We start from the raw sequence: 12,547 nt of genomic DNA, 5'->3' as shown, positions 1-12,547 counted from the left end.
AATTTAGGCTTATTAAACATCTAATAATTTTCTCATTCAGGTTCTTTATTCTCATGTGCATTTTTAACAGAGGATCAGCATATACTGGTTAATTGTTATAGATAAGTGAAAACAGGGAAAAAACGACAGCAACAAAAAAGCAGGAATCACTCGTATGGCATAAATCATCAAATGCCTTAACTCACTTGTAATAAAATATTATACTTGTATAGCAATAAAGAAGCTAAGTGTTTTCAGAATTTGCTGACATCCAATTTAGTAAAAAATCTGAGTATGTTCAAAATAGTACAATATTTTCTTTCATAGATGCCAAAGACTTCCCTTTAAATTCTTTAGGAAAGCAGCTAATAAAGTAGTGAATATATAAGAAATATTTTTTATATGGGATCAAGATAACCCAGCAAGTGTGTTTCTCATAACAGACCTGAATTTTATGGTAATTTGTATAGCTGTATGAAAGCAACATAACAGTTTCAGGAGCTTTAAGGAAGTAATTTGCACAGGAACCTGCTTAGTATTTGCTAGTAAGTAACTTGTCATTTATATAAATGTTGTTGAAATAAAAAACTGAATATAAATAACTGACTGTTTCTGAATTCTACATATCTGTGCTTATAATTTACATTGTATTGTATATGCCCACAAATGCATGTATTCACAAAGCTTTGTGAAACAGGTGGGCAAATGGGGATTCATAACCATTGAGAAACAACTGAATTTATTTGTTGAGCTTCTGCTAGTGTAATTGAAAGCACAAATCATTCATCACTGTAAAATCAATTTTGTTTGAATGCAGCCTGTGTTCCAGACTGATCTATTGGATTTTATTAAGTTTATGTTGAAGATTATTAGTCTGTCTTTCTGTATCCAAAAGGAATTCTTTGTTGAGAAAACATACTTTTTATTTAAAAAAAAAAAAAAAGGCAAACAGAGCATACGTTTTAAATAGCTGATTTACAAGGAGGAATGAGAATTCACTTTGTGCTTTGTAGTAGTCTATACATCAAAACCTGTGTAAGTTGTTTTCTGCAACTTTGTTGGAGGTACCATAAGCTAGAATTATAAATTAAAGAGAATCATTAAGATTTCTTAACCAGAACAGCAGGGTTAACTGTTTCCAATATAGATGTAAGTAAAAGTGAGCAAGAAAGTATCCACAGAATTGTTAAGCCTGGCATGGACTTCTGCAAGGCATATGTCTTGCTCTCCCACCTTTCACCAACTTCATACTCCTTTTGTACAGTTTCTTACAATTTTATGTCCTTCTTGTATCATCTCGCCCACAAGCTGCACGCAGTGTTTGAGATGAGGCCACACCAGTCCAGAGCAGGATGGGACAATCCCTTTCCTCGGCCACCAGCAGTGCTGGGCCTCATACACCCTGTGATATGGTTGGCCTTCCTAGCTGTCAAAGCACACTGCTGACTCATTTTCAACTTGCCATCAACCCAAATGCCCAGATCCCTTTCCATGGGGCTACTCTCTAGCCTCTCATCACTCAGGTTGCCCTGTCCACAAGCTGAAGCTTGTTGAAGTTCACATGACTGGTGATTGCCCAGCCCTCTAGTTTTTAAAGATCTTTCTGCAAGGCCTCTCTGCCCTTGAGGGAGTCAGCAGCTCTTCCCAATTTAGTGATGTCTGTAGAGCAACGATTGTGTTGTCTTTCAGGTGTTTTTCAACAACTCAGAGGTCTTCTGGATTCAAAGACATTGAAATACTGTTTTTAGAGTCTTTACTATCATACTACTAGTTTTTGGATAGAAAAAGTTTTAGATTTCAACCTTCATTTGAAACCTCCAAAGAAGGCCTGAGTAACTGCAGAGTAATTTCCCATATGTTCTCTTTTGAAGTATGTGAAAGAGAATTTTCTAGAATATGATCTCCAAATCAGGCAAACTGCATTTGACTTCACTTCTAAGCTGATACTCAGAGGAGCCTCTTTAACTTTACAAAAATTTAAAAAAAAAATCTAAGTTCTTTTAGCTTAATTTAATTTTTTTAAAGTGCGGACCAAGTCTCTTACCTCAAAGACCATTCAATTAAATGTAGATTCTTTCTGAGGTCTGCTCTTATTTTGAGTATAACCAATTTCAAAACAATATTTCATTCGCAGCAGAGGATTTTAGAATAATACAAAAAATACACTTTTTACCTTATTACGTTCTCACTTGATTTTTCAAGGGAGTTTATTTCAGAATGAGGGAAACAGCAGGTCTTCTGCATCACACAGGAAGAGTAATTGCAGATGAGAGCTTCTCTCTTCCATTCCTTAAAACAGTTTGGACCACCTTCCAATCTAACATCATACAATAACTGTAGGATTTGAAAAAATTGTTTTCCTCTTAATAAAAAAGTTACCAGGTTCATCGGTGTAATGGAATTACTGTCAGAATTTCTATTGTCTTTTCAAACAAAATGCTGGTTGTGCCTTTGTCATTTCCGTGTACACTAACTGAAGTCTCTCCTGTTGTCTTGGGAATTCATAGAAGTCCTCCCAGGACTCTATTAGGAATGGAGCTGCTTGCTAACTGTGTTTATCATTGATTTGTTTAACTGAATTATGCTTGATGGTATTGAAAATTTTGGATCCTAACTTTTAAATAAGTCAGCGGTCCAAGGACTATTGTTAGAAGCATCTGTGATTTTTGTATGGAGTATGTTAAAATAACACCAATTACTTAGAGGAAAAATGAAAAAATTCTAGTATTTTTTGCTGTTGTTTTTATGTTTCTGGCTTAAATTCCTCAGAGCAGTATTAGATAACCTCTCCTGGTTGGTACCTATTAAAACAGTTTGAGACATAGCATTTTTTAAATCAGTGTTCTTTTGCTGTTTAGAAAAAAATAGCATTACTTTCCTTTTGTACATTAGTTCTTTAAGGAAAAAAAAAAAGCATCCTGCAGGAATACAGCTTTTTTATGAGCATGCTGTAATAATTTGGTTGATTTAAAAGCTCTTCCATTTAATTTTGTGTATATTTATGTACTCGTAAATTAAAATTGTGTTTATTTTGAATAACCAGCTTAAATTTACTTGAGATAATTGTCAGTCTTTTAAAAACTTCTGTGTTTTTACTGTCAAACTATGATAATGTAAGAAGATAAACGTTACCAGTGAGTTGTTAGGCCATGATACTCTGTGTATCCGAACATAATCTCTGCATCGGAATGTGGGCTATTACAACAGTACTCACTCTGCTGTACAGTGAACATTTCTAGATTTTGTTTGGCTATTTTTCCAATAAATTGAAGATCACTGAGCCAGTTTCCATCTTTTTAAAGATTTCTGGAGTATGTTTACTTGGCAGCTAAATGATATAGCATTAAAGGATAAGAATTACAATAACTCCTTGTCCTTTCACATGAACATGTATTATGTATTAACCGAATTTGCGCTGATAAACCCTAATGTGTCTTTTCCTCTCTGAAACTTGATTAAAAGCTTTTCCAAGATCCTGATAGGCATGCAAATGAATATTGCCAAATGGTTGAAATCAATTTTGTGCTCGAGTTTCAAAAAATTGCTTAGCAGTTGGTGAGCTGTCTCTTCTATTAAGTCAAGCACTGAACTGAAATATTTGACTGGTATGGCAAGCATGTGGATGCCTTCCAACAGAAAAGGGAAAAAAAAATACAATGTACCATCTTGATTTATATTTTCCGAATTAAGCAATATTTTAGTCCTTTAACATAGCTCCTGTTTGTTATTGTAGGATGGTATATTTCAGTTATCACAATATTAGTAGTCATACAGTGAACATATATCTGGTCAGAAGTTCGGTTTTTTGTGGGCTTTTTTTTTCTTGTTTTATTTATGCAATATTTTTTACACTGTTTGTGGACCACATTTCACTAAGTGTATTAATGAAGTTGTAAGGCTTTGTATTCTCACAAAGTGAGTAAACTGTTGCTCTTCTACAGTTTTTTTTTCTGTCCCTATGTGGTTTATTAAAGCTGTAATAAAAATAGTTCTGTTCATCAGAATGCATAAGAATATAAATTACATGTTTAATACTTTTTGTTTTGATTTGCTAGTCCTTTGCATTAGAAAATTAGCTTTGTTACTGTTAGAGCTGGCTGTCTCGAGCTGTGAATCTGTGTTTAGCTGTTGTAGTGGATATTATTTTTTGTATGAAGGGACCTCTCAGCATGATAATAGCAAAACTAAGTCTTTTAGAAACTTTTTATGAACTCATTCATTGTAAATGGAAATCGATTTGTAAATGTTGGGTAGTTAATATAAAAATAATGATGTAATGTCACTTTGTTTAAAATAGCTGGAAGAAAAGTTGATTATGGTCTTGAAAGTTGTTTTCTTCATCTTTTTTCTGGCATAACAAGCAATGAGTAGAAGCTCTGCCTTTCTCCTCCTTGTCATACATGAAAATAGCTTGCACTGCAGACTCCTTCTTTGTTAGGATTCCTGTCAGCAAGGCTAATTCAAGATACTTCTGCTTCTCTCCATTGCTGTCTACACCACAGCTATTTACACTGTTGATGCTGCTTTGGTAGTTTGTACAGATTCCCACTGAAATGGTTTATTGGAATTTTCCGGTTTTAAAATAGAAAAACATCCTGTGAATGCACAATGTTTTGTCAGGAATGAATGAGTAGAGGCTGAAGATTTAGTGCTATTATCTCGAGGTGATGCCAGGGAGATTGGAATGTTCAGACATTAAAAAAAAAAATAAAAAATCATACCAGCAGCAACTCTTGTTACTCTCCAATCATGTTTCCTTGCTTTGTGTTGCTGCAAGAAAGAATTTATATCACTAGTCTTTAAACTGGGCTTATGCGACAGCAGCTGGTTTGGAGCAACATTTACTCATCAAAAAATGTTCATCATTGCTATATGTTGAGTTATTAATGTGTCCCATTTCAGTATCAGTATCCTCCATGGAATATGTATAAAGGCTTCCTTGTATCCTTTTGTTAAATCTGTGAAGTGGTGTGTTCACTTGAAGGAGCCTCAAACTTGCAGAACTGCGGAAACTACATTATTTTTTTTTTTAATGATCTTGTACTGAGAGATGTAACTAATATCCTAAGTAACATCCATTAAGGTGGGAGATACAATTTCTTACGTAGTGATCAGTTTCAACAACTTGTTTATCTATGTATGGACTCCAAGTTCCATGCCATGAACTGAATACGGCTGTCACAATCATCTTAAAGTGCAGAAGTTCCAAAAGGAAATACTCCTGTCACTTAAATTTAAGTGTGTAGTTTTTTATCTTGTGACGACATAGTTGGTTTTATGTTGTTTACTAGAACTGGCACTTAAAACATCCTTCACTTTTGTCAGAATCATTTTGTGGTGGCTTTTTTTTTTTCTTTTTTATGTACACTCACAGAAAAAAATAGATAATGCACTATAGTTTAATAATAGTTAATTTTCGTTTTATATTGAAACCGTGGAATAAATTCTGTAATCATCCTTCAAGGATTTAAAGATAATGTGGAAATTTCTATCGGCTTACACAGAATATATTCTTGGTAAGCCTATTCAAATTTAAGTTAGGAATGGTGTTGGGAATGTCAAAGCAGGTTGTATGCTTTGAATTGTTCCCCCATAAAAACATTAATAAACATTTAGAAATTCAAGTAACTCTAGTTACATACTGTCATTTTGTTAGGCAGTGTAGATCTTGATTCCATTCATTACCTTTAACATTTTAATGTTTTTCTTCTTTTTCCAGTTTTGGCAGAATTAATTGAAAAATTCGTTTTACATCTTTCTGAGAGTCGATCAAATTGTTATTTCAGTATGGGAAGATATGAAGGTCAGTTTCCTAATGATTTTCTGCTGTGCAGTATTAGAATGTATGCATTTAAATGTATTTAAATCTATGTATTTAAATGTCTTTCCTTTGAAATATGTCTAACAGTCTCAGTGTTGTTGAAAATTTTCTTCAACAATTTGTAAATTTGTTACTTATCTAGTGGGAAATACCTAAGTTTGGAACAAAATATGATGTATTTGAAACCGTGCAGACAATTTCTGGTCTTTAGATGCTTTCACATTCCAGTATGTCTAATGGAAAGGAGATGCAGAAAAGTTGAGGTTGTGATTCAGAGTATTTCTTAATATTTATTTCAGGCTAAAAGATTTGCAGATCTGGTGGCATAAATATTAAAGATAACATAATCAACCTGGCTCATCTTTTGAAAGCTCTGTGTTATATAATCCACCCCAAAGTATGCCATTTATATTGCATTAAAGGATATACATTGCAGAATTGCAGTAATTGACAGATAAATCTGTGTGTTAGTTTCATATGGATGCCGTGAATACTGCCAAGAATAAAGGATAAATGATAAATTTAATTTATTCTGCATGTGAAGTAATACATTTTAATATTTTGAAGCACTTGCAAAATCAGAAAATATAGAAACATTGGTGATATCTGCTGGAAATGCAGTTTCATTCTTTACTGGATGTGAAGACTTTTCTCTTAGGTTATAGTTTACTAATTTGGAGTATTCAGTCTGCCACTAACTCTGGAGAAGCAAGCCTGCTTTGGGAAGAACCTGTTATTTATACTGACATTTAGTTTTTACGAATATAGCATGCAAATCCAAGTGTCCTTGGAGACTTCAGACTTCCCTTTGAAGTTTGAAAGTAAAAAAACCCCTTTAGTAATTTAAAGCTTCTCTTTCTTCAATGTAGTAACCTTGCCGTTTAGCCATCTACCATCTGAATACTTGCTAACAGAATAATCTTTAGTTGAGAGTCTTTAATTTAATGAAGAGAGTAGCTAAAGTGCCATTTGTGTCATTATTTTATTCCTCCTTAAAAGCTCAGTTCACATAAAGTTGAATTGAAAGATTATTCTAAATTCTGCTAATTAAGAGTTTTTTGTTGTCCTGCATCACTCAGGAGGTATAACAAGCAACAAAGTACTTTTCATTGACTCATAAAATTTGCTTTTTGTGTATATCTGACACTTCTCAGTGGAAATGATCACTTCAGTGATTCTGTTAAAAGCCCACATGATGTCTTCATGACATAAAAGGTTTGACATCTAGACTGCTCATCTTGCTTCTCTCATTATTTCTTCTTAGGTCATAGTTTAAGGTATGACAATCTCCAATTATACAGAAGGCTCAGGTGCATTTTCTTTTTCTGCTTTGGGGGATGTCTATCTCATTTTTCTTGGAGGAGAGTATAGTCCAGACAACTTTCCAACAAACCACGCTACTTCTAAAATTATTTTTGTTACTATTATCTTTTTTAATCAATAACCCCGTGTTTTTACAAAATTCTTTTCTGTATTTTACAAGCCTTTTTTTTTTTTTTTCTTCCATGCATTCTTACACAGGCTCTATTGATCATTAACTTTGAAAGGTCATATATGTTTACAATTCTCAAACAAAAATTGCATGATGCGTTGTGTCCTCAGTGCTTTAGTTGCTAAGTGGAAAAAAAAGTGAATCTCAGAGTTCGGGGTATGCAAAGTCCTTCTCTTTTTCTTTGGGAAGATTTTTTGTTTCTGCTACATAATTTTAAACAATGGGTGTTATCAGATATTTCACTCTCTCCAAACATATATTCATGTGCTCTTATTGTAAACAGTATCGTTTTAGAAACACTAAATGCTAAATTAAATCCTGAGGTAACGGAAAGTAAATAACTGGAGTTTGAGGCTGAAGTGAAAATATTCAATTTCAAAAATTAAATACAGTTCGTTCTTTTTCACAATAAAAAACTTCAAAGACTGGCTGATGAACAATTTTCCATCACAGTATTCCCTGATATTCTAAGAGGAAGTTAGAAATGGGATAGCGAGAGGCCTTCTGAACGATAGTCAGGAACCTGGAGCTTAGTTAATCATATGTAATGTAGGCAAAGGTCAGGTGTTTTCTTCTTGCTTTCTCTCCCTGTCAGTTCTGCCATTATCACACATTCTTTCTGTGAGGAGTTCTTCAGTCCTGGGAAGAATGTTGTTCAGTCAAACTGCATGATTCATCAAAGGTTTATTTTGCATTTGATATGAAGACAATTACTAAAATTTCATAGTGCATTTTTCAGATAGTTTAGCAATGAGTGTCCAGGAAAACTAATTAAGAACAGTAAATTCATGCTGATTGACATGAAAGTGAAAAAAAAAATCTGTTTCTAAAATTGAATCTGTGGTCAAACATCACTCTGGATGGAATAGTAAAAGGGCTTGACTGTATGAATCAGTTGAATAGCTAAATTGACACTCATTTCTGTTTCTTACTTCATAAAAGATACAGCACGGTTTTCTACAAAGACAGGGAACGTGAATAATAATTGAATAATGTTTGATCAGATTTATGTGTATTTCTGAGAATTTTATTCTGAAGTCAAAGGTTCGAAATTCTCAAAGGAGAACAATTCTATCTTGAATGACTTGTTCTTTCGTATTATCTTTTCTTTATACACGTGTTGTGGTTTAACCTAGCAGGTAGCTAAGCACCACGCTAGTTGTTCATGCACTCCACCCCTCTTCCCTGTAGGGTCAGGCTGAGAATCGGGAAAAAAAACCCAAAGTAGAGCTTGTGGGTTGATATAAAACTATTTTCTAATACAGAGAAAAGGAGAAGAATAATATGAATGTGTGTGTGTGTGTGTGTATACATATATATGAATTTATATAACAAGAGATGCACAAGCAATTGCCACCCACCAACTAATGCCTAGCTAGCTCTTTGAGCAGGAGTAGAGAGCCAGATGAACTCCCACTGCTTACAGAACTCCTTCTGCATGACATCATATGGTGTGGAATATTCCTTTGGCCAGTTTAAGTCAGCTGTCCTAATTCTCTTCTCTCCCAGGTCCTTGCACCCTTCACAGAGAATGGCCTTAGGCCTGTGTAACACTGCTTAGCAGCAACTGTAAACAGTGTGTTATCAATATTGTTTTTCTCCTAAAAGCAAAACATAGCATCCTACCGGATACTCTGAAGAAAACAATTCCATCCCAGCTGAAACTATGATAATATGTGTATTACCTAAGCTAAAATCTTAAGCTGCTGTTAGAGATATTGTTCTGAATTAGGCAGAGCTAATGAGTTGTTAAAAAGTAAACTATTTTTCCTGATACATCTTTCTAACTCCATATCTAAATAAGCCAAATGTGTTTGGCAGTTGGATGTGTTCACCATTCTCTCTTGAACAAATTGAGGTCTAGAGAAACAGTATCTAACAGTTGTGTAATTTTAATGAAGAAGGCCACAATAGTCATGGAGGTGGATCCAGTTTGTCAGTAAAAAGCAAAAATACTCAGTGGTTATCGTATTCCTTAAAATGAAAAATAGATCATCTTAAAAAAAAAAAAAAAAAAAAAAAGTTTCTAAACTCTTAGGTAGCTGTAATTAAAATAGCACAGTCATCCATCTGCTGTGGAATCCCTCAGGATTTCAGTCTATTATAAAATTTTCAAATATGGAAAAATCAAATTAGTTTGAGTTGTTATCATTTTGAAGATAAGGAAGAGGGAAAAGTAACTGATAAACCACTTTGCATTTGCAGTATTTAATTATAAACAGTAACACAAATCTTAAAGTTTACTTTTTTGATAGCAGCATTGATGCTACTGTGATGTGGATTCAGATGAGGAAAGTAACATAAGTATGTATGTTATACCTTAATGATTTCTGTCCATCCTCTTTTCCAAGTTTAATACTTAACAATTCACCTCCCCTATGAAGACAGGCTGAGGGAACTGGGCTTGTTCAGCCTGGAGAAAAGAAGGCTGCGGGGTGACCTCATTGCAGCCTTTCAGTACCTAAAAGGAGCCTACAAACAGGAGGGGAATTAACTCTTTGGAAGGGTTGATAACTGCAGGACAAGGGAAAATGGTTTTAAGTTGAGGGAGAGAAGATTTAGGTTGGATGTCAGGGGGAAGTTCTTTACAGAGGGAGTGGTGAGGTGCTGGAACAAGCTGCCCAGAGAGGTTGTGGACACCCCATCCCTAGAGATGTTCAAGGCCAGATTGGATGGGGCTTGGGCAGCCTAGTCTAGTGGGGGTTGTAGATTCATGATCATCGAGTGCCTTTCCAGTCCTGTCCATTCTGTGATTCTGTGATTGAAACAGAAATGTTTTGTAGAAACGTATTAGTTTTCTCAAGGTTCCAACCATTTCTTAAAGAATTTCAACTGCAGAGTCATCTAACCTGTTAATGTCATAGTCTCCATCACGTGTTCCAGACCCCCTGAACTAAAGCATGCTGTGACCTTTCAGGGTTAACTGTTCTTTTAGTATTTCTCGTTTTGTAGATGACCTTGCAGTTGAATTCTCCACTCAACTTTATCTCTGAAACAGCTGAAGTAACAGAATCTCAGGTATTTCAGGTGTTAGCCATAAAACAGGTGTAATGCTATGTTCCTCCTCTAGTTGAGGCTTAATTCTTAGGCTGAACAAAATCTCATAGGAGCTTTTTACCACTCAGTAAACTTAGTTTTCTAAGGTTCAAGTGAATTGGATGATGAACTGAGAAATTTCAAAAACATTGACAGGAAGTTTCTCAGGAGTAATGACTCAGAAATACAGGGCAGCACCACAAAATGGATTCACATGGAAGGAGAAAGAAGAGCATTGTTTCCTTCCTCCTGCATCATTTGTTGAATACACTTCTTTAAAATGGATGCTGCTAGCAAAAAGCATTAGCCCTTTGCTAGTTCATATATAACTGAAATGAATAAACATTTCATTCTTAATGATGTTGCTTCCAAAAATAGGTTGAGTGTTTATGATGAGTAATATTCAGAGAAGAAATTCTAGATATAAATATTTTGATCTTCTGTTGTTATGACAAGCAGTCTTTCTCGTGGTTTAACAGATGCTTTCAGAAGTCAAGGTGGAAATATACTTGAGATTACTTAGCACTGATGAGGAGCCACTGTCTCTCTCTCCATTCATAGTTTAAGTCCGATTAATTTTCCTTTGAAAAAGGACTTTTTTAATAGACAATTCAGATAATGAATATGAGATTCAGGCTCTCAGAAGTGCTCTAGATGAGTGATTTTTGTGAAGCAGATGACGCCATCAAATAACAGTAGCAAAATGGCAGAAGAGAGTGTAATGAGAAGTGTAAGATTTCTATTTTACTCCAACTCCATACAGTGTTTTCAAATAGCTTTCATAAGGCTATCAGAAGAAGAGAAGATAGATACCGACAAAGCACAGCGTCTTACACCAACTCCTTCTGTACCTGCCCACTGACAGTGTCAATGTCTAGATACCTGATGAAGAATCAGAGAATGGCTTAGGTTGGAAGAGACCCCAAGGATCATCAAGTTCCAAATCCCTTGCCACAGGCAGGGCCACCAACTTCCAGATCCAGTACTAGACCAGGTTGCTCAGGGCCCATCCAGCCTGGTCTTGAACACCTCCAGGGGTGGAGCATCTCTGGACAGCCTGTTCCAGCACCTCACCTCTCTCTCTGTAAATAACTTCCCCCTGACAGCTAATCTGAGCCTTCCCTCCTTGAACTTAAATAAGAAGAAAAGTAAGAGAAAAGGTAATTTTTAATTAAATAAAAGATTTTCTCTATTTCATGATTCTGTCCATTTATATGGACAAAGCCACATAATAGAGATCTGATAGCAGAGAAAAACCTGCACTTTGTAAAGATTCTGGAAGCACATACAGAAATTATGCAGGAAGTTGTGACCACCATGGGATTTTCATTAGCTGTTTGTAGTACTGTTACTTACATGGCTCCTGTGAATCAAAAGTAATTTCCATCCAAACAAAGAAAGCTAAAAGTTCTTGCCATCATTGAAGTTAAAAAAAACTAGCACTGTGCAATGGTTATTTATATAGCCATAAAAAGATTTGGCCTGAGCACCAAGGAGAGAAAAAAGAAAAGTCAATACTATAAATAACAGTTTTAGTAATTTTTTTCCCCTTAACACAAAAGGGAAGCCAGTAGTTTCTTTGTGGTGACAGCAGTTACACAGGAATAAATTATTACCTAAAGTCCATACATGTATGAAATATGCTGAAAAGCTGTTTCAGCTTGGCATCTAGTCATTTCAATGTGAATGTAATTCAGTGCAGCCCATCTTCTGACTCAGCCACATTTTGATTCAGCTTCTTTTTCTGGTAAGAGGGAATACAAGTAAGAAAACCTTTCAGATGAGCTGTGAAGTGTGACAAGTTGATGTATTGAAGTCTAGTCTGATCAGGAAGGATTGGACTGTGCACTACTTAACTCAGTCTGAAGTGTCTGTAGCTATAGATTGATTATCGTATTTAATTGCCTTTGCAAATCATGCTTTGCATTATGTCTATTTTAATGCTCTTGAATTCTACAAAACTATGAGGAAGTACTGCACATTTTGAAGTGTATGACCAGAATTAATGCAACTGATCTATCAAACCTGTGAGGGAAGAAAACACCTGGGATTGCATAAAGAATTGGTCCCTGTCTTCTCTTTATCCTGTTCTTCGTGTCTTTCCTAATCTTTTGGGAAGGCATGACAATGAAGGAATGGGATTTGCAACAAAACAAGAGGCAGATTTGAAAGTGATAAAGAGAAATAAATAGAAATGAAGTAGCACAGTGAGCTGTCAG

The 12,547-nt window shown here is 35.1% G+C and overlaps 1 protein-coding gene across 6 annotated transcripts in view; it reads left to right on the top strand.

The window, feature by feature from the left end:
* The window catches only part of TBC1D32 (TBC1 domain family member 32), an 80,397-nt gene that overhangs the window by 54,380 nt on the left and 13,470 nt on the right, over positions 1 to 12,547 (top strand). For all 6 annotated transcript variants that reach the window (XR_006169842.1, XM_042824191.1, XM_042824182.1 and 3 more), the window contains one exon: positions 5,699 to 5,782. Coding sequence is in view for 5 of the 6 variants with exons in the window: in XM_042824191.1 (XP_042680125.1) it covers positions 5,699 to 5,782 (84 nt within the window). In the remaining variant the exon portion in view is untranslated. The remainder of the gene's footprint in view (positions 1 to 5,698; positions 5,783 to 12,547) is intronic.

The sequence above is a fragment of the Centrocercus urophasianus genome, unplaced genomic scaffold (genome assembly GCF_019232065.1).
Source record: "Centrocercus urophasianus isolate 14NV4802_14NV808 unplaced genomic scaffold, USGS_Curo_1.0 seq_10, whole genome shotgun sequence".
Lineage (NCBI taxonomy): Eukaryota > Metazoa > Chordata > Aves > Galliformes > Phasianidae > Centrocercus > Centrocercus urophasianus.
This window is presented reverse-complemented; position numbering and strand designations above follow the sequence as displayed.